Source organism: Hyaena hyaena, unplaced genomic scaffold (assembly GCF_003009895.1).
Source record: "Hyaena hyaena isolate Hyena2069 unplaced genomic scaffold, ASM300989v1 scaffold_865, whole genome shotgun sequence".
In the NCBI taxonomy this organism is placed as follows: Eukaryota; Metazoa; Chordata; class Mammalia; order Carnivora; family Hyaenidae; genus Hyaena; species Hyaena hyaena.
This window is the reverse complement of record NW_024081498.1, coordinates 469,004-491,528: the sequence shown is the minus strand read 5'-3', so window position 1 is coordinate 491,528 and position 22,525 is coordinate 469,004. Positions and strand designations below refer to the sequence as shown.

The 22,525-nt window shown below is 38.1% G+C and overlaps 1 protein-coding gene across 1 annotated transcript in view; it reads right to left on the bottom strand.

Moving 5' to 3' along the window:
* CHM (CHM Rab escort protein) overlaps positions 1 to 22,525 on the bottom strand; it is a 247,159-nt gene that overhangs the window by 154,000 nt on the left and 70,634 nt on the right. Inside the window, 5 exon segments of the mRNA XM_039220144.1 lie at positions 614 to 633; positions 1,535 to 1,760; positions 3,466 to 3,586; positions 4,095 to 4,211; positions 8,479 to 8,863. Of these exon segments, the coding sequence (XP_039076075.1) occupies positions 614 to 633; positions 1,535 to 1,760; positions 3,466 to 3,586; positions 4,095 to 4,211; positions 8,479 to 8,863 (869 nt within the window).

The following is a 22,525-nucleotide window of genomic DNA, read 5'->3' as shown; positions in this document are numbered from 1 at the left end:
GTATTCCATGGTATAGATAAACCACATCTTCTTGATCCATTCATCTGTTGATGGACACTTAGGCTCTTTCCATGTTTTAGCTATTGTGGAGAGTGCTGCTATGAACATTGGGGTACATGTGCTCCTATGCCTCAGCATTTCTGTATCCCTTGGGTAAATTCCTAGCAGTGCTATTGCTGGGTCATAAGGGAGTTCTATTGTTAGTTTCCTGAGGAACCTCCACACTGTTTTCCAGAGGGGCTGTACCAGTTTACATTCCCACCAACAGTGCAGGAGGGTGCCCGTTTCTCCACATCCTCGCCAGCATCTAGAGTTCTCTGATTTGCTCATTCTAGCCACTCTGACTGGCGTGAGGTGGTATCTCAGTGTGGTTTTGATTTGTATTTCCCTGATGAGGAGGGATGCTGAGCATCGTTTCATGTGTCTGTTGGCCTAAGATTGTAATCTTAATGACCTCCATGCAACACATATAACTACAAAAAGATTAGTACTCAGAATAAAAACTCCTACAAATCAATAAGGAAAAATAATTCAATATATAAATGGGCAAAACTTATGAATACGGATTTCCCCAAAGAGAAAACATAAATATCCAATAATCATATGTGGAGACATTCCACCTCATTAAGTGGTCTGGAAAATGCAAAATAAAAGTACAATGATAGGGTATTTTATGTGAGTTTGATTGATGAAAACTTAACAATCTAATAATAAATGTTGGCAAAAATATAAAGCTATGGATATTCTTATATTCTGCTGGAGGATGTAAACCGGTACAATACTCTGGACAAAAAGTTGGGTACTATGTTGTATGAACATTCATATATCCCGTGACTTGGGATTTCCATTCCTAGATATGTATCCAAGAGAAATTCTTAAGCATGTATATACTGAAACACACACAAGGATGTTATTAACAGCAAAAACAAAAACTGGAAACATACTGTATCCATCAAAAGAAAACTGGAAAAATAAATTTTGGTATAGTCACAATAGAATACTACATAGCAATGAAAATAAGTATAATTATACACAACAAAAATGATGCTTTGAAACATAATATTGAGTGAAATAAGGAATTTACAGTAGAATTCTATTTTATGAAGTTCAAAAACAGGCAAATTGAATATATAATTTAGATAGGTAGGTAGGAAAATATACAGATTCATACAAGAATAAAACAACAAGTATGTTTGCATATACTAAATCTTTAATAAACCTCATTTTTGTTTTTTAAATTTCCACCTATGGGGTGCCTGGGTGGCTCATTAGGCTAAGTGTCTGACTCTTGGTTTAGGCTCAGGTCATGACTTCATGGTTAGTGAGATCAAGTCCTGCATTAGGCTCTGTGATCACAGCACAGAGCCTGCTTGGGATTCTCTCTCTCCCTTTCTCTCTGTCCTTCCTCTGCTTGCATGTGCTCACTAGCTTGCTCTCTTTCTCAAAAATAAATAAACTTTAAAAATAAATAAATTTCCATCTGTTATGTAAGTGTAAACTTAAGAAGAAACAAGAAAACCAATGCCAGTCTTACCTGTAGAAACACTGAGGAAGTTCTCCTTGACCACACAAAGGAAATAAAAATGGAGTGTTGCCATATCGCCCAAGACAATAAAGAAAGTTTTCAGTAGCTTTGAGAACATCTCTGGTATTGCTGGCTGTCTCTGATGTCATTGCAATTGAATGCAGGACAAAGTACTGGAGGTTGGTGGTTAATTTTTGAGTTTTTAAATACTCAGAAAATGTAATCTCCTCATAGGCTATGAAAAGATGAAAATTTATCAGTTAATATCAGAACCAAACTTCAATTTAAAACGACTGCACAAAAGAGATCAAGCCTGTTTAAGACACTTGGCAAAGGACCCAGGTGGTAATATTACATTTTGGACAGACACCACAGCTTTTAGGGTGGGGGTGGGGAGGCAGGCTAGAAACAATCTCACTATCCTAACTGGATTGATGGCAGAATTTTTAAGCTTTCAATAATAAATATTTGGTTAGTATTTTTACAGATTTAAAAAACTAGAAAAACATTCAATAATTCATTAACCATCACAAAAAGTTTCCATAGTTGGCAATGTTACTTTACTATCATTAAAACTGCAGAATAATGCTAATAATTATACTTCAAAATATTAAATATGACAAATGGTGAACTTTTAGTGAAAACAATGAAAGTTGTACTTGATTTTTTTGAAATGTATATTTCTTACTAAATGTATATTGTAAAGAAATGTAAAGAAATATACTAAATGTATATTTCTTACTAAAATTAAGAACAATGAACTATGACTAAAAAGTAATGAAGCTAATTTCTGTGAAGCTAATGGAATCAGTCTTAATGTCTTATACCTCAAAAGATAAGGGGCCCTTAAAAACTACTCATTTAAATCAAGAACAGAAAAAAAAAATTTAATTAGACTGTTAATGGTAGAAAACACAATTCCATGACCAAAAAAAAAAAATTATAAAAATTTACTGAGAGAATTTGTTTACACCACTGTGAAGAATAATTTGGCAGTGTCTAATGGCCATGAAGCTTTAAGAGCAAGAGCTATACTTTTAATATTCCATCAAGTAAAAAAACATACTGCTGTATTACTTATAACTTTATAAATAAAACATCAATAGTATATTCCTATTTTAGATAACATTTCCAGCTCAATGCCCTTAAAAAGTATTAAGCTCTAATACTAAAGTGACATAGTCAATTTTCAACAAACTGTGAAGTAACTGTGTGATTTGGGCCAAAGCCATGACTAGAAACTATGCACTCTAACCCAGTGGTTCACATTCCTCATACCATCTAGCCTCTTTTTCTTAATCAGTCAAAACTAATAATTCAATATACAAAGCAAAAGTAATCCTGGGAAAATGAAAAAATACACATTTTTAACTGATAAAAAAATTAACTGAACAATGAAAAGAAAATATCATCTATGAAGAACCAGTTAACACCAGTATTTAATTAGCAAGAATAAAAATGTTCTATGGCTATTGAGCACTTTAAATATGGTTAGTCCAACTGAGGAAATGAATTTTATATTTTATTTAGTTTTAATTAATTTCAATTTAAATAGCTACGTGTTGGTAATGGCTAACCTACTGGATAGTGCAGAGTAAGAATGTACTTGAAAAGAGTAATGAGGGGCGCCTGGGTGGCTCAGTCGGTTAAGTGTCCGACTTCGGCTCAAGTCATGATCTCATGGTTTGTGGGTTCGAGCCCCGCGTCGGGCTCTGTGCTGACAGCTAGCTCAGAGCCTGGAGCTTGTTTCAGATTCTGTGTCTCCCTCTCTCTCTGACCCTCCCCCACTCACACTTTCTCTCTCTCTCTCTCAGAAATAAATAAAACGTTAAAAAAATTAAAAAAAAAAAGAGTAATGAGCAGCTCACTACATCAGAGCAAGCATATTAAAATAAGAAAGCTCAAATAGTTAGAGAGCACAATTTAATGGAAAACAATACCTTTATATTCATCAGGATGTTTTTCATACTCCATACAAAATGTAAGAAACTTCATTAGCATTCGCTTTTCTACCATAGTCAGTTGTTTGCTATTAAAGACATCTGCTCTAGAACAAGGAACCTGAAAAACATAATTTTAAGTTACGAAACTGCTTCCTAATGACAGAAGTATTTCAAATTAGATTTTTTTCCCTTTAACTATAACAAGATCATTATTTCCATTCTAGTCAGGCTGTTTAATGTTACATTCCATTAGTTCCAAAGGCATCTATGTTGACTTCAGAGTTAATTAACCTGTGAACTCTCTTACTTAATTTGGCCAAATTGCTCCTTATGCCATTAAAAGGCCAATGGCATGTTATCCCTACCTGGAAACAAATGACAACTGAAATCTAGAAATAATGCCTGAAATTAACATTTTCTTAACAGAAACATCAGGCTGCAGATAACTTATGAAAAAATTAATACTAGAAATTTTAATTGAGTTATCTCTTGCTATTTACATATACCATGCAGGATTGGAATTTGTGCTTTCCCAGGAAAATAATAATCTTTCTTATTTGTTTATCCTTCTAAAACAAAACAACTTAAGCCCATATCCAGTTACAATACCTGATCAGCAAAAGTACCTGTTCCACTCTTCCTTCTCGAAATGCAAGAATCCTGGTAATATTTTTGAACTCTGCGTATCGACTTACATTAGATTTGATTAAAAGATCAATTAGTAATCCTCGAGAATACAGCAGCTGTACAAAGAAAATATTTTACAGGATGAAATAAAAGGAAAAGTTGTAGAAAACTGATAAACACTAAATAGACACATAATTTTGTTATATTTTAAAATATTTGTAAAAAGTATGATACCTATTAATATTGGAGTACAGAACACAATTTACTACAGGTTTACAATTGATTGATTATCTGAAATTCAAAATCCAAAATACTCTGGAATACAAAGTTTTTCATAACTAATTTGGGAACAAAATGACCCAAACTGATATAAGGTTCTTCTCTATTTGCCCCACTTTCTGTGAATATTCATACATTTGACTGCAAAAATATTGATAGGTTTAATGATAAAATGCCTCCTCAGACCCTAAGAATGTCACATCATATATAGCATATCAACATATATATTTTATTATTTTCTAAAATATTTTTTTAAATCTAAATAACAGAACATTACAAGCCCAAGGGTTTTGAATAAGGGACTGTATCATTATATAAGGCCAGGTGGTTATTAAAAAGAAACCAGGGGATGCAATGGCTTAGTTGGTTGAGTGTCTGAAGTCTGACTTTGGCTCAGGTCATGATTTTGGGGTTCGTGAGTTGGAGCCCCACATCAGGCTCGCTGCTGTCAGTGCAGAGCCCACTCAGATCCTCTCCCTCCCCTTTCTCTGTCCCTCCCCTGCTCACACCCTCTCAAAAATAATAATAGTAAATTTTAAAATTAAAAAAAAAAAATAAAAGAAATCAGCTCCGTAGACCTCCTCATCAACCAAAAAAGAAAAAGATTGGCCATGTATTGCCACCAAAAGAGTTGAATTAAAAGGGCCCTCTATAATCCTAGTAGTCTAGATTTATATGAGGCATGCCTTTTTCAAGAAGTGAGAATGATGACTATTGCCAGGATGCACGCAAAGAATTGATTCAGTCTTTCATATCCCTCATAACCAATATCAGAGAGACAAAAACAACTTCAACAGTATTATCTAGCATGATCTAAATTTAACCATACGGTTAATTGCAACGGACTTGGCTATGCCCTATACTGATATACCTTTAAGTGTCTATAACTCAATAAATGTTAAAAATGTAAATGTTACGTCTGTAATGGGAAGGGAGGAACAGTTAGCTTTGCTACCAAAAAAAAAAAAGGAAGTTTGGAAGTTAATCCAAACCAGTAGTCTTGAGTACCCAAGAGGTCAGTAAAGAATTTTTATATCAGTATCAGGGAAATGTTTATAAAGTATTAGTCCAGAATTGTGCAGAACAAAAGTGACATTGCATTTTTTTAACTAATCCAATTACTCTGACTAAATACAGCATGTTATTTCGTTACCTTCAGCGTAATACCCTATACAGCTGATATAACGCAAGTTTTTAAGAATATATTGCCAAGTCTTAGTTCTGTAATTATAATAAAAAAACAGGTAATTGAAATACCTAATTCGTTTAAAAACAAATATTTGAAATTCAATGATCCCTCAGTAGTCATAATAATTTCACAAATAATAATACATCAAACAAAAGGTGTATTTTCACTTAATAAAGTACAATGAAGCTTAAGATTTAATGCCGGCTTTATGGGGCATCTGGGTGGCTCAGTCGGTTAAGCGTCCAACTTCGGCTCAGGTCATGATCTCACATTTTGTGGGTTCGAGCCCCGCATCAGGCTCTGTGCTGACAGCTAGCTCAGAGCCTAAAGCCTGCTTCAGTTTCTGTGTCTCCCTCTCTCTCTGACCCTTCCCTGGCTGCCTCTCTCATTCTCTTTCAGAAATAAATAAAACATTAAAAAATTAAAAAAAAAAGATTTAATACAGGCTTTAAAATAATGCATTTAAGATAACATTGAAGAGTGAAAACACATTTTAATTAAAGTTATACTAAACTTTTGTCTGAAACTTGATAGTAACAAGTAAGTAGGTATTTAAACCTAAGCCTCTTTTCACCACTCTTTAAGTAATCTAACAGAAATTTTGGTGATGAGAGGTGAAAGAATATGAAGTATCCATCAACAGAAGAATGGATAAAGATGGTGTGTGTGTGTGTGTGTGTACTTATACACAATGGAATATTACTCAGCCATAAAAAAAAGGAATGAAATCTTGCCATTTGCAACAGCATGGATGGACCAAGAGCGTAGTATACTAAGTGAAACAAGTCAGAGAAAGACAAATACTTTATAATTTCATTCCTGTGTACTATAAAAAACAAAACAAATGAAGAAACAAAAAAAACAGACTCTTAACTACAGAGAACAAACTGGTAGTTGTCAGAAGGGAAGGAGGTGGGTGGGTTTGGGTGAAAAAAAGGGAATTAAGAGGTACAAACTACTTCAGCTTTTTGTTGTTCTGTTTATTTGGTTTGCTAAAATTTAGTTTCTATTGATGAGAACAGTAAGACTATTCGTAAAATATGATTAAACTTCTACTCAGAAATCAAAGCCAAGGTAATATGGAAAAAAATGCTAGATTTCAAATGTGGCAGGATCATAGTAGCTGGAGAAGGCAGAATAAATGGCACAGAAATATGAAGTAGGACCAAGGTAGCAGCCAACTCAGGCCAGGAAAGAATCAAACACAGAGAGCTATGTGATAGAAAGAAACAAAGGGTAATAAAAATAAACCATAATTTTAGGCATCAGGTTCAAAGAGACCAGGAGATTTGGGCGAGTAGGTGGCTCAGTCGCTTAAGCATCTGACTTCGGCTCAGGTCATAATCTCATGGTTCGTGAGTTGGAGCCCCGCTTCAGGTTCTGGGCTGATGGCCTCAGAGACTGGTGCCTGCTTCAGATTCTGTGTCTCCCTCTCTCTTTGCTGCTCCCCAACTCGTGCTCTGTCCCTCTCTGTCTCTCAAAAATAAAACCATTTACAAAAAGTTAAAAAAAGAGAGAGAGAGAGAGAGCGAGAGAGAGAGAGCAGCAGTATAAGTATATGGGGTTGTATCAGCAAAATATGAGGAACATACAATTAATTAGTCTCTCTTTACTCTAACTTGGGACTTCAATAGAGCACATTAAATTGAAAAACCTAGGGCACCTGGGTGGCTAAGTCGGTTGAGCGTCCGACTTCGGCTCAGGTCATGATCTCACAGTTTGTGAGTTCGAGCCCCGCGTCGGGCTCTGTGCTGGCAGCTAGCTCAGACCCTGGAGCCTGTTTCAGATTCTGTGTCTCCCTCTCTCTCTGACCCCCCCCCCCCACTCACGCTGTCTCTCTCTCTCTCAGAAATAAATAAAACATTAAAAAATAAATAAAATAAATTGAAAAGCCTAGTTCTGAGGCAAGTCTAATGTTATTTACTACCCTCCCCTACTTTTTAATTTCTTATTGCTTATTCCCAATTTATGGGATTTGGTATGTTTCTTTCTCCTTATTCCAAGTCCTCTATCTAACCTTTAAAGATCATTATCCTTTATCTTACTGCTTTTCTATTCTTTTTGCATTATATTCACCTTGCTTCCTATAAACCCAACACAACACTGTACCCTCCAAAGACTCAGGAACCTGCTCTGAAGTCACAATGACCTAACATTAGAGTTAAGGATTGAAACATAACCAGATAATAGCACTCTTCCCAGCCTCGCTGTCCCCCCACTATTAAATTATCCTCCAAAGCCCTCACATCTAAACAGATGATTTTCAAAAATGCATTTGTTTATTTAGAATGTTCATCATCATACAGTTGTTAAGTTACTATATATGAGCTGAAAGAAGTTCATGTAATAAATTGACTATTAATAACATGAATTTTTAATTAGGTTTATTAGAATATTTCTCTTTTTAAAAATTTTTTTAAATGTTTTAGTTATTTCTGAGAGAGAGAGAGAGACAGCACGAGCAGGGGAGGGTCAGAGAGAGAGGGAGACACAGAATCTGAAACAGGCTCCAGGCTCTGAGCTGGCTATCAGCACAGAGCCTGACGCGGGGCTCGAACCCACAAACTGTGAGATCATGACCTTAGCTGAAGTCGGAGGCTTAACCGACTGAGCCACCCAGGCCCAGAGTATTTCTCTGGATAGAATTCATAGTATCCCTGCAGAAGAATGGACTCTGTTCCAGTATAAAAGAATCCTTGTGATATAGTACTGAGCATTTTTTAAAGCATTTTATCCACATTTAAAGAATAGTTTAACTGAATTATAAATTTCTGGTTACTATCACTTTATAAAACGTATGTTCTATACTTCAGAAAATAAAATTATGAAAAATGGGTATATGGTCCCAGATGCTATTTTCAATCAATTAAAAATTAGTATTGTTCTATGATAAGATGAAGAAAACTGGTACTTACCTTTGATACTAAATCGATATTAAATCTCCTGCCTTCTTTAATAATTTGTGAGTAAGTAATCCTATTTTCCTTTGGTTGCAGTGAGGAGTCGTCTGCTGTAAGCATATTTTCATTTGTTTCTTCTGAAGCTGACTTAACACAAGTTTTATCATCACGATGCTTTTCTTTTTCCCTTGTTGCTTCGACATCATTTATATCTAGGGAACTCTCTAGATCACTCTTTGGAGTTCTTTCCGTGGGCATTTCACAGCTCACAGTGCACAATGACTCATGGTCCAAAGACAGATAGGCAGAATCTGCCCCTTCCGTGGGGTTTGCAGATGTCACAGAAGCATGATTTTTCTGCAGTGCAACAGCTTCTTCAACATCTTCATGCAAATCCTGACTAATTAGAAATTAAAACAACACACTTCTACTAACTGTACCAAATCAATTTTTATATTATTTTAATGGCAATTTTTATTTCTTTACCCTATTTATATTATCAAATCCAGTATACATTTTTCCTTATATAAAACACACACTAAACATTCATCTGCTAAGGTATCAGTACAATATTAATACTTGAAACATAATTAATACTTGAAAAATAGATATAAAGATTTCAGAGTTTAGCAGGGCATGTCTCATGTACACTTTTGAGAATTTAAGGCAGACAGAGGAATTATATTTTAGAAACTAATCGTAAGTGTTTATGAGCACAGCCTTCAGAATAAATAGCACAAAGTTCAAACCCTGACCCTGTGATAACTGTGAATTCAGAAAAGTTATTTATCTTCTCTGACCTAAATTATCCATCTATAATATGGGTGTTATATATGATTGTTTGGAAGGTTAAAAAATTAATCTTCATGGTATCACAAGAAAAGAGCCTGTCACAGTCCCTGGCACACAGACGTAGTTATCAAAGATTAGTATTTTTTTAATGTTTATTTTTGAGAGAGAGAGATACATAAAGCAAGCAGGGGAGGGGCCGAGAGAGAGGAAGACAAAGAATCTGAAGCAGGCTCCAGGCTCTGAGCTCTCAGCACTGAGCCCGATACGGGGCTTGAACCCATCAACTGTGAGATGGTGACTTGAGCCGAAGTCGGACACTTACCCGACTAAGCCACCCAGGTGTCCCAAAGATTATTATTATTATTGCTGATGTGACAGAGCTAGAAAAAGTCTGCCATAAAGTTTAAGCCGGCTTATCGCGATGTGGTATCTAAGAGTATCTTTCTGTATTCTTTCCTGCAATATTTCATTTTAGTATTAGTGTCTATTATTCTACTAGAATTCACACTTTCAAAGTTATACTACTATAAACATTCTAAGTCCATACTGCCTTCGCTGATAAAACTAGCTCCTATTCAGTTTATCTGCATCATGCATCTCACCTAGAGGGTTTATCTGCCATAGAACCTACACTTCATTGAGTTCCCTACTGCTCAACAATAAAAATGCCTTGTATATGATAGAACTTGGGAAGTAAACATCTGCTAACCAATTGCTCAAGAACATATAGCAGCTCTTCTTTATATGATCTCTAAACTCTATCCCATAAAATCTTCTTCCTGCCTCTAACTCAAATCATCCCTCTTCATACACTATTTTCTGGTCTCATCTCTCCTACTTTCGACATACTATGTCTAATTCTTAATCTATCAACTTTAATGTCCATGTTTTGGCTCATATCGTCTGTTTCTCCTGGGCTATTCACCCTACTCCTCATAACATCATAATTCTACCATTCTCAAAGCTAATCACATACTTTAATAATCTGTTATAAAAAATTTAAATATTTCCAAAAAATCTTCCTTAAAACAACCATATATATCATTCTATTACTCCATGTACCTTCAAAACACAAAATGCAGTTAACCTTGCATTTCTTTATCAGTTTCTTTTAATAGTTCTTTGGTTTCCAGTATATACTTTACCTTCTGAAGTAGACTTTAAATCCCCTGGGGGAAAACCCTAATATCTCTTCTTACGTGTCTCTCACCACACCTACTGACAGGTCTTTAGATGTGCTCTCTAATAAATGCTTGATGAGTAAGTGGTTTCTATTTGCCAAGGATGTATGCATGTACGTGTGTGTGTATAAATTTAAATATGAAACTAACTGAATTTGTAGAAAATAAGAGATATGAGGCCAGGAAAAGCAATAAATTATAATTCAAAAGTCTGAGTACACTGAACAAAATGTCTTATTAAAATTAATATGGGGCGCCTGGGTGGCTTAGTCGGTTAAGCGTCCAACTTTCGCTTAGGTCATGATCTCGCAGTTCGTGGGCTCGAGCCCCGTGTCGGGCTCTGTGCTGACTGCCAGCTCAGAGCCTGGAGCCTGTTTCAGTCTGTGACTCCCTGTCTCTCTGACCCTCCCCTGCTCACGCTCTATCTCTCTCTCTCCTAGAAATAAATAAAACATTAAAAAAATTAATATAATAAACACCATACTAAAAAAGGTACAATGAAAGAACATTAACTTAAATATCAAGAAATAAAATGTTGAGGAGAAAAGCTAAGATGGTGGCACAGTAGAAGGACCCTAGGACTGTCTTATCCCTCAAACACAACAAGATAGCAACCAAATCATTCTGAATACCCAAGAAATCAACCTGATAATTGACACAACAAACTACACAACTAGAGGAAGAGAGGAGGCCACATAGAGGAAGGCTTGAAAAATGCATAGAAGCAGCAGAGAATCTATTGCTGTGGAGATCAAGGAACTAAAAAATACCCATGACAAATTTAAAAATTGCTGTAAATAAGGTGCAAAATAAACTAGATGCAGTGACAGGCAGGAATGAACAGGCAGAAGGGAATAAGTGAAATAGAAGATAAAATTATGGAAAAAGATGAAGCTAATAAAAGGAGAGATAAAAAATTTCCAGATCACTGGGGAAGATTTAGAGAACTAAATGATTCAATGAACGTAGTAACTACTGTATCATAGGAGTTCCAGAAGAAGGAGAAGAGAGAGAGAAAGGGGCAGGTTTGCTTTAACAAACCATACCTGAGAACTTCCCCAATCTGGGGAAGAAAGCAGCATTGAAATCTAGGAGGCAGAGAGAACCCTCTTCAGACATAACTGAAATCGATCTCCATGACAGATCATAGTGAAATTGGCAAAACACAAAGATAAAGAGAGAATTCTGAAAGCAGTTAGGGACAAATGGGCTTTAATCTACAAGGTTAGAAACATAAGGGTAGTAGCAGACCTGTCCACTGAAATGTGGCAGGCCAGAAGGGAATGGCAGGAAATATTCAATATTCTGAATAGGAAAAATGTGCAGCCAAGAATCTTTTACCCAACAAGGCTGTCATTAAGACTAAAAGGAGAGATAAAGGTTTTCCCAGAAAAAAAAAAAAAAAAATGAAGGAGTTGATGACCACTAAGTCAGACCCACAAGAGATCCTAAGGGGAGCTCTGTGAGTGGAATGTTGCAAAGACTTCCAAGGACCAGAATCATAACCACAAGCATGAAACCTACAGATAACACAATGACACTAAATCCATATCTTTCAATAATAACACTGAATATACATGGACTAAATGCTCCAAAACAAGACATAGGTTATCAGAATGGATTAAAAAAAACAAAAAAACAAACAAGCTCCATCTATATGCTGTCTACAAGAGACCCATTTTAGACGTGAAGACACCTTCATATTGAAAGTGAGGGGATGGAGAACCACCTATCATGCTACTGGAAGTCAAAAGAAAGCTGGAGTAGCCGTACTTACATCAGACAAACTAGATTTTAAACTAAAGGCTGTAAAAAGAGATGAGGAAGGGCACTGCATCATAATTACAGCAACTATCCATCAAGAAGACCTAACAATTATAAATATTTATGCACCAAATTCAGTAGCATCTAAATACATAAATCAACTAATCACAAACATAAGCAATCATATTGATAAGAATGGGGTAATTGCAGGGGACTTTAACAATTCACTTACAGCAGTGGACAGATCACCTAGGCAGAAAATCAATAAACAAACAATGGCCCTGAACGATACACGGGACGAGAATGATTTGACAAATATATTGAGAGCTTTCCATCCAAAAGCAGCAGAATACACATTCTTCTCAAATGCACATGGGACATTCTCCAAGACAAATCACATACTGGGTCACAAAACAGCCCGCAATAAATATAAAAGAACTGAGATCATACCATGCACATTTTCAGATCACAATGCTATGAAACTTGAAATCAATTACAGGAAAAATTTGGAAAACCTCCAAATGCATGAAAGTTAAAGACCATCCTATAAAAAATGAATGGGTCAACAGTCAATTAAAGAAGATAATAAAAAATAATACAGAAGCAAATGAAAATGAAAATACGACAGTACAAATGCTTTTGGATACAGCAAAGACAGTCCTAAGATGAAACACCTTACAATCCAGGACTATCGCAAGAAATAAGAAATATTCCCAAATACAAAATCTAACAGCACACCTAAAGGAACAAGGAGCAGAACAGCAAAGAAACCCCAATCCTAGCAGAAAAAGAGAAATAATAGAGATCAGAGCAGAAATAAATATAGAATAAAAAAAAACCAGTAGAACAGACCAAGGAAACTAATAGGTTTTTTTGAAAAAATAAACAAAATTGATAGAACCCTAGCCAAACTTCTTAAAAAGAAAAGAGGACCCAAATAGATAAAATTACTTATGAAATTGGACACATCACAACCAACCCCTCAGAAATACAATTGTCATAGAATACTATAAAAAATTATATGCCAACAAACTGGACAATCTAGAATAAAGGGACAAATTCCTAGACACCCACACACTATAAACACTCAACTGGGAAGAAACAGAAAATTTGAATAGACCCATAAGTAGCAAAGAAATGGAATCAGTTATCAAAAATCTCCAATCCAACAAATAAGAGTCCAGGGTCAGATACTTTCCAAAGGGAATTCTACCAGATATTTAAAGCAGAGTTAACACCTATCCAAAAAATAGAAACGGAAGGAAAATTCTGGACTAATTCTATGAAGCCAGCATTACCTTGATTCCCAAACCAGACAGAGACTCCACAAAAAAGGAGAATTACGGGCCAATATCCCTGATGAACATGGATGCAAAAATTCTCAACAAGATAGTAGCAAATTGAATTAAACTGTATATTAAAAGAATTATTCACCATGATCAACTGGGATTCATTCCTGGGCTGCATGGCTGATTCAATATTTGCAAATCAGCCAATGTGATACATGACATTAACAGAAGGATAAGAACCATATGATATTGTCAATAGATGCAGAAAAAGCATATGACAAGATATGGCATCCTTTCATAATAAAAACCCTCAAGAACCTCGGGACAGAAGGAACATACCTTCACATAATAAAAGCCATATATGAAAAGCCCACAGCTAATATCATCCTCAATGGGGAGAAACTGAGAGTTTTCCCCCTGAGATCAGGAACACTACAGGGATGTCGACTCTCACCACTGTTGTTTAACATAGTATTGGAAGTCCTAGCCTTAGCATTCAGACAAGAAAATGAAATAAAAGACATCCAAACTGGCAAAGAAGAAGTCAAACTTTTACTTTTTGCAGATGACATGATACTCTACATGGAAAACCCAACAAACCACCAAAAATCTGCTAGAATTGATACGTTAACTAAGCAAAGTTGGAGGATACAAAAACAATGCAGAGACATCAGTTGCATTTCTATATACCAATAAGGAAGTAACAGAAAGAGAAATCAAGAAATCAGTCCCATTTACAATTGCACCAAGAACCGTAACATACCTAGGAATAAACCTAACCAAAGATGTAACAGATATCCTGAAAACTATAGAAAACATAAGAAGGAAATTGAAGACACAAATAAATGGTAAAGCATTCCATGCTCATGAATTAAATGAATAAATATTATTAAAATGTCAATACTGCCCAATGCAATCTATACATTCAATGCAATCCAACTCAAAATTGCACTGGCAGTCTTATCAAAGCTAGAACAAACAATCCTAAAATTTGTATGGAACTACAAAAGTCCCTGAATAGACAAAGTAATGTTGAAAAAGAAAACCAAAGTGGGAGGCATCACAATCCCAGAAGTTGGCTTCTACTACAGAGTTGTAATCATTGAGGCAGTATGGTATTCGCACAAAAACAGACACATAGACCATTGGAATAGAATACAGAACCCAGAATCGGACACACAAATGTATGGACAACTAATCTTTGACAAAGCAGGAAAGAGTATCCAATGGACAAAAAGAAAGGTTTTTTAGCAAATAGTGCTGGGACAACTGGACAGCAACATGCAGAAGAATGAAACTAGATCACTTTCTTATACCATACACAAAAATAAACTCAAAATGGTTGAAGGACCTAAATGTGAGACAGGTAACCATCAAAACCCTAGAGGAGAAAACAGGCAACAACATCTCTGACCTCAGCCAGAGCAATTTATTGCTCAACACATCTCCAAAGGAAAGGGAATTAAAAATAAAAATGACCTATTGGGACCTCATCAAGATAAAAAGCTTCTGCTCTGTGAAAGAAACAATCAACAAAACTAAAAAACAACTGACTTAATGGGAAAAGATATTTGCAAATGACATATCGGATAAAGGGTTAGTATCAAAAATCTATAAAGAACTTACCAAACTCCACACCCAAAAAACAAATAATCCAGTGAAGAAATGGGCAGAAGACATTAATAGATACTTTTCCAAAGAAGAGAAGAAGATCGCCAACAGACACATGAAAAGATGCTCAATGTCACTCATCATCAGGGAAATAAAATCAAAACCACACTGAGATATCATATCACACCAGAGTGGCTAAAATAAAAAATTCAGGAAATAACAGATGCTGGTGAGGATGTGGACAAATGGGAGCCCTGCTGCACTGCTGGTAGGAATGCAAACTAGTGCAGCCACTCTGGAAAACAGTGTGGAGGTTCCTCAAAAAATTAACAATAGGGAAAAGGACCAAATAGGGAGGGGGACAAGATGGCGGAGAAGTAGGGAGCTCCTTACATTTTGCCTGCATACATCTCTCAAACAGAGAAGGCGTGAAGTCATAGGACACTGAGCCAGATGAGTTTGGGAAGAGAAAGAGACAGAACACACTGGGAAGGAAACCTCATAAGTGCCTGAGTGCGAACTGGGGAAGATAAGCGGGTTGGGACCCAGAGACATGGAATGAGGGGAGTGAACCCGGCTTGCATGAAACTGCAGTGACTGATTAACCGGCGAGTGGTGGTGAGCTGCCGCGAGTACGGGGGAAAGGAAAGAAAAGCTGAGTATTGCACATAGAACCATTCCTGGAGAAGACGAAAAAAACCTTGGCTTGGAAAGAGTGTTTTTTAGCTCTGGCTGGGGTGCTGACTTTAAACTAGGTGCCCAGGTCCCAGACGGCGCCGGGAAAAGTTGCACCACTGCACTCCTGGCACCATCCATGGCGACGGCGGCCCAGTGAAGCGTCAGTGACGCCTGTGGAATCAGAGCTGGCAGCCCACTAAAGCGGCGGCAGTGGTAGCACGGGGCGACCCAGTGAAGCGGTGCCTGCGCCTGCTGAAGCGGTGGCGGTGGAGCGCGCAACAACTGCCCGCTGAAGCATCAGAGGCAGCGCACTGAGGCGACACAGACTCTGTGGACCTGAAGTTCCTACATTCCCCAAATGCACTAGGGTTTTATACCTGCTTGACCCCAGCATATCTGAGGCTGCAACATTTCCCCCACTCCCCATTAACCCCCCCCACCCCGGCAACAGGGAAGCAGGGACCTGCGGGACCCTTCAGGGAGGTATAACAAAGACCAAGGACTGGGACGTGGAAATAAGGCAGTGCGTGCGGCACAGAACTCAGCTCACCTTGTATACATCCTCAGCACAAGGAGATCAGAAGGAAGAAGTGATTGGCAACGCTTGGTTGAGAAGGGACTGGGGTGAAGCTATTCTCCTCTCCACAACCACCAAGCCGGGACCTCAGGGAGCTACCAGGGGACACAGTGGAGACAAGACCTGCCTACACCAAACAACGCCCATCCCCCCCAGATAGCAGTTTTGTAGTTGTTGTTGTTGTTGTTGCTGTTGTTCTTTTTACCTGAGCCTGGGATTGCTTGTTTATTTGTTGTGTCTGTGCATTTGTGTTCCTGTGTTCCCTCTGTGGTTGTCTGTTTTCTTTTTCCAGGGTTGCCTCAAGAAACAAGCCAAACTACACATGGTGGAGAGTTCCAAATACCACTACCAGTAGGGAAAAAAAATAACCAAACGCTCAAAAAGAGAAACCAAGAGACACCATCCAAAGAACACATCCGGAACAGAAAGTCCCTGAATAGTCAAAGAGCCCTCTTTAATACAGTGGAACCCACAGGGGTAGAGTTTACAACAAGCTTTTAAAATTAACAAGAGATAGAAAGCTAACCAAAATGACGAAACGGAAGAACTCTCTTCCAAAGAAACTCCAGGAAGAAATGACAGCTACAGAACTGTTCAAAACAGATATAAGCAACATAACTGAACAAGAATTTAAAACAATAATCATAAAATTAATCGCCGAGCTTGAAAAAAGCATGGAGGACATCAGAGAAACTATGGCTTCAAACACTATGAGCTTAAAAACAGTTATGGTGAACTGAAAAATGTGATAAATGAGATACATAATAAACTGGATGCATCCAATGCACAGATTGAAGAGGCAGAAAGGAGAGTAAGTGAATTAGAATACACTATTATAGAAAAAGAAGAAACTGAGAAAGAAGAGAGAAATTGATCCAGGAACATGAAAGAAGAGTTCGAGAGATCAGCGATGCAATCAAACGGAACAAGATCCTTATCATAGGAATCCCCGAAGAGGAAGAGAGAGGGAAAGGTGCTGAAGGAGTCCTGGAACAAATCATAGCAGAGAACTTCCCCAAGCTGGAGAGGGAAGTAGAAGTTGAAATTCAAGAGGCACAGAGAACTCCCCTCAGACATAACTTGAATCGATCTTCTGCACAACATATCATAGTGAAACTGGCAAAATATAAGGACAAGGAGAGAATTTTGAAAGCAGCTAGGGAGAAAAGGGCCCTAACATACAAAGGGAAAGCTACCAGAGTGGTGACAAACCTATCTACTGAAATTTGGCAGGTCAGAAAGGAATGGCAGGAGATCTTCAATGTGATGAACAGAAAAACATGCAGCCAAGAATCCTCTATCCAGCAAGCCTATAATTCAGAATAGAGAGTTAAAAGTCTTTCCAAATAAACAAAAATTGAAAGAATTCATCACGACTAAACCAGCCCAACAAGAAATCATGAGGGGGACTCTCTAAGAGAAATGTTGCAAGGAAAGCAAGATACAACAGACACCAACTCAAGCATGAAGCCCACAAAGGACACAATGACTCTAAACCCACATATTTCAATACTAACACTGAATGTAAATGGTCTGAATGCTCCAATCAAAAGACATAGTGTAGCAGAATGGACAAAAAAACAAAATGCATCTATTTGCTGTCTACAAGTAATGCATTTTAGATTGGAAGATACCTTCAGACTAAAGGTAAGGGAATAGAGAAATATATATCCTGCTACGGGAAGTCGAAAGAAAGCTAGAGTAGCTATACTTATATCAGACAAACTGGACTTTAAAGACAGGAAGAAGGCAAGATGGTGGAGAAGTAGGGATCTCCGTGCATTGCACTCGCCCCCATATCTCACACGGAAAAGATCTGAAGCCATAGGAAACCTTACAAAACCCAAGAGATTGGGAGAGAAAGGACGCAGAATCTAATAAGAAATCCTTCTAACGGGAGTGCAAACTTGGGAAAATAAAATCGGGCAGGGATCAGAGTCTGGAGGGACGGGGCGATCCCCCTCTGCGGGGAGTGATAGTGGAAAAAAGAGAGTCCGAATCTACTCAAGATACTCAAGGTCCCTGCCGGTCCCTGCTGCTGGGAAACAGAAAAACCTCTGCTCAGGGTACAGAAGGAAGGTGCACACTAAATCTCCTCGCTCCATCTCATCCCTGAGCCATCCGGACTGGCAACGCGCCTGTGGGCACCACTCCTTTGTTCCTTTGTACTCCCAGTGTGGCTGGATTCCTGGAGGAGCTGTGCACATACCTCCGAGCTACGAGCTGGCTGGAACTTCAGAGGGAAGGCGAAGGGCTTAAAACTGGGAGATTTGCCTGCGAGTTCGTGTTTCGGGTGGCAAGACACAGAGGGACCTGGTTTCCCACACTCCAGAGGGCCGGACTCACCCTGCAGACAAGCCCTTGCCCATGCTAGCCAAATCGACCTGGAGGAAGAGGAGCAGAGGCTTCTGGCTCCACCCCCAGGGCTAGGCAAGAGGCTTGGAATTTCCCAGAGAGGACTGCAAGGTTGTGTCTACTGCAATTTCAGTAGGGCACAGGGAAACTAGCCTGGCCTGGGTTAAAGAGCGGGATCCACCCAGCATGGGATTTACACACCCAAAAAAGGGAGGTGCAACGCAAGCATTCAAGGTTCAAGGTTCAAGAAGGAACTGGTGCACCAAACTCTCCTCCCCACAACCTCTAACACAGAACTTGCACCTGATGCACTGGATCACACCACACCAATCCCTGCTAGAGAGCTGCACTCCTCCTTCCTTTTTTTTTTTTTTTTTTAATCCTTTTTCCCTGGAACACTGACCTGATTAACTTTGGTCACCAGCTTGCTTAAACAGTCACAACTAGTCCATTGTGTAGATATAAATTCTACACCTACCGACATTCTCTTCTCTTTTTCTCAGGAGTAATTAGACTATATAGTATCTCTGGATAACACCAGCGCCCTTCTCTCACCTCTCCAACCACTGTCCACCCTTTAGCTCTTTGAAAAAAATTCTTATCCTTCTGCCTGTTCATTCTATTTCCAATTTTGCCTCATCCCCGCCCTGTCTTCTCTCTCTTTCTCTATGCTCTTCAACCAGCACTGCATACACACGGTTATTTAACTGTAGCTGGGAAAATCCGGTTATATGCTTTAAACCGTTCTTTGTCCATCGGTTTTCTTCTTTTTTCCTTTTCTTTTCTCCTTTTTGAACCTTTTATGTATTTTATACTCTCTATTATTCGCCCTCCCTCCTCCATCTTTTCTCTTAACTTCATCGTTTTCCCTCTCGGTTTGCATGTTACTTGAATTTGTCGTGCATTTGTGTGCTCCTGCTCCCTGAGTGTTTGTCTGTCTGTTTTCTTCTCCAGGGCTACCTCAAGAAACAAGCCAGAGTACACAAGGTGGAGAGTCCCAAATATCACTACGAGTAGGAAAATAAAATAAGCAAGGTCTCAACAAGAGAGACCAAGAGATACGATTCAAGAAACACTCTCTGAAAGGATAGGCCCTGGACAGTCAAAGAGTCTTCTTGGATACAGCAGCGTTCATAGAAACAGAGAGCATAACAGGTCATTAAAACCAACAAGAGCCGGGAAGCTAACTAAAATGTCGAAACAAAAGAACTCTCCTCCAAAGAAACTCCAAGAAGAAATGACAGCTAATGAACTGCTCAAAACAGATATAAGCAGCATCACTGAACAAGATTTTAGAATAATAATCATAAAATTAATAGCTGGGCTTGAAAAAAGCATAGGGGACATCAAAGAAACTATGGCTACAGACAGAATGGAAAATAAAACAAGGCATGAAGAATTAAAAAATGTGATGAGATACATAATAAATTAGAGGCCTCCCATGCACGGATTAAAGAGGCAGAAAGGAGAATAAGTGATTTAGAAGACACCATTATAGAAAAACAAGAAGCTGACAAAAAAAAGAGACAAACTGATCCAGGAACAGGAAAGAAGAATCCGAGAGTTCAGCGATACGTTCAAACGCAACAATATCCGTATCATAGGAATCCCAGAAGAGGAAGAGAGAGGGAAAGGTGCTGAAGGAGTCCTGGAACAAATTATAGCAGAAAACTTCCCCAACCTGGGGAAGAAGGAAGTAAATGTTGAAATACAAGAGGTTCAGAGGACGCCCCTCAGACGTAATTTGAATCAATCTTCTGCACGACATATTATAGTAAAAATGGCAAAATACAAGGACAAAGAGAGAATTTTGAAAGCAGCTAGGGAGAAAAGGGCCCTAACATACAAAGGGAAACCTATCAGAGTGGTGACAGACCTATCTACTGAAACTTGGCAGGCCAGAAAGGAATGGCAGGAGATCTTCAACGTGATGAACAGTAAAAATATGCACCCAAGAATCCTCTATCCAGCAAGCCTGTCATTCAAAATAGAAGGAGAGATAAAAACCTTTCCAAATTAACAAAAATTGAAAGAATTTGTCACCACGAAGCCAACCCTACAAGAAATCCTGAGGGGGACTATCTGAGGGAAGTGTTGCAAGGAATACAAGATACCAGAGACATCACCACAAACATGAACTCTACAAAAGATACAAAGACTCTAAACCCACACATTTCAATAATAACACTGAATGTAAATGGGCTGATTGCTCCAAACAAAAGACATAGGGTAGCAGAATGGATAAAAAAACAAAATCCATCTATTTGCTGTCTACATGAAACTCATTTTAGACTGGAAGATACCTTCAGATTAAAAGTAAGGGGATGGAGAAATATATATCATGCTACAGGAAATCAAAAGAAAGCCGGAATAGCTATACTTATATCAGACAAACTGGACTTTAAATTAAAGACAATCACAAGAGATGAAGAAGGGCACTACATAATAATTACAGGGTCCATCCATCAGAAAGAACTAACTATCATAAATGTCTACGCACCAAATATGGGAGCACTTAAATATCTAAAACAATTAATCACAAACAGAAACAAGCTTATAGATAAGAATGTGCTAATAGCAGGGGACTTTAATACTCCGCTTACAGCAATGGATAGGTCAACCAGACAGAAAATCACTAAAGAAATAATGGACTTGAAAGACACACTGGACCAGATGGATCTGACGGATATATTTAGTACTTACATCCTGAGGCCAGGGAATTCACTTTCTTCTCAAGTGCGCATGGCACATTCTTCAAGATAGATCCCATACTGGGACATAAAGCAGCCCTCAAGAAATAGAAAAGAATTGAGATCATACCATGCACAGTGTCAGATCATAATGCTTTGAAACTTGAAATCAATTACAGGAAGAAGTCTGGAAAACCTCCAAAAACATGGAAGTTAAAGGACACCCCACTAAATAATGAATGGGCCAATCAGGCAATTAGAGAAGAAATTTTAAAATCTATGGAAACAAATGAAAATGAAAATACAACTTCCAAACTAAGTGGGATGTGGCAAAGGCAGTCCTAAGAGGAAAGTACATTTCACTCCAGGACTATTTCAAGAAATTAGAAAAAGTGCAAGTGTAAAATCTAACGGCTCACCTAATGGAACTAGGGGAAGAGCAACATGAGCATCCCAAACCCAGTAGAAGAAGAGGAATAGTAAAAATCAGAGCAGAAAGAAACAACGTAGAAACCAAAGAAACAATAGAACAGATCAATGAACCCAAGAGTTGGTTTTTTGAAAAACTAAACAAAAATGACAAACCTCTAGCTAGGCTTCTCAAAAAGAAAAGAGAGCACCCAAATAGACAAAATCATGAATGAAAATGGACTTATTACAATCAACCCCTCAGAAATACAAGCAATTAGCTTCTGCAGAGCAAAGGATACAATCCATAAAACTAATAGGCAACCAACAGAGTAGGAAAAGATAGTTGCAAATGACACATCAGATAAAGGGTTAATATCCAAAATCTATAAGGAACTCACCAAACTCCACACCCAAAAAACAAACAACCCAGTCAAGAAATGGGCAGAAGATATGAACAGACACTTCTCCAAACAGGTCATCCAGATGGATGGACCTTGAGGGTGTTATGCTGAGTGAAATAAGTCAGGCAGAGAAGGACAAATACCTTTGTGTGCACGTATAGGAGGATTAGGAGGAACTTGACGGAGGATCGTGGGGGAGAAGAAGGGGGGAAAAGGTGTTGGAGAGGGAGGAAGTCAAATCATGAGAGCCTCTTGAATGCTGAGAACAAACGAAGACTGATGGGTGTGGGGGGCAGGGGGGAGATGGCCATGG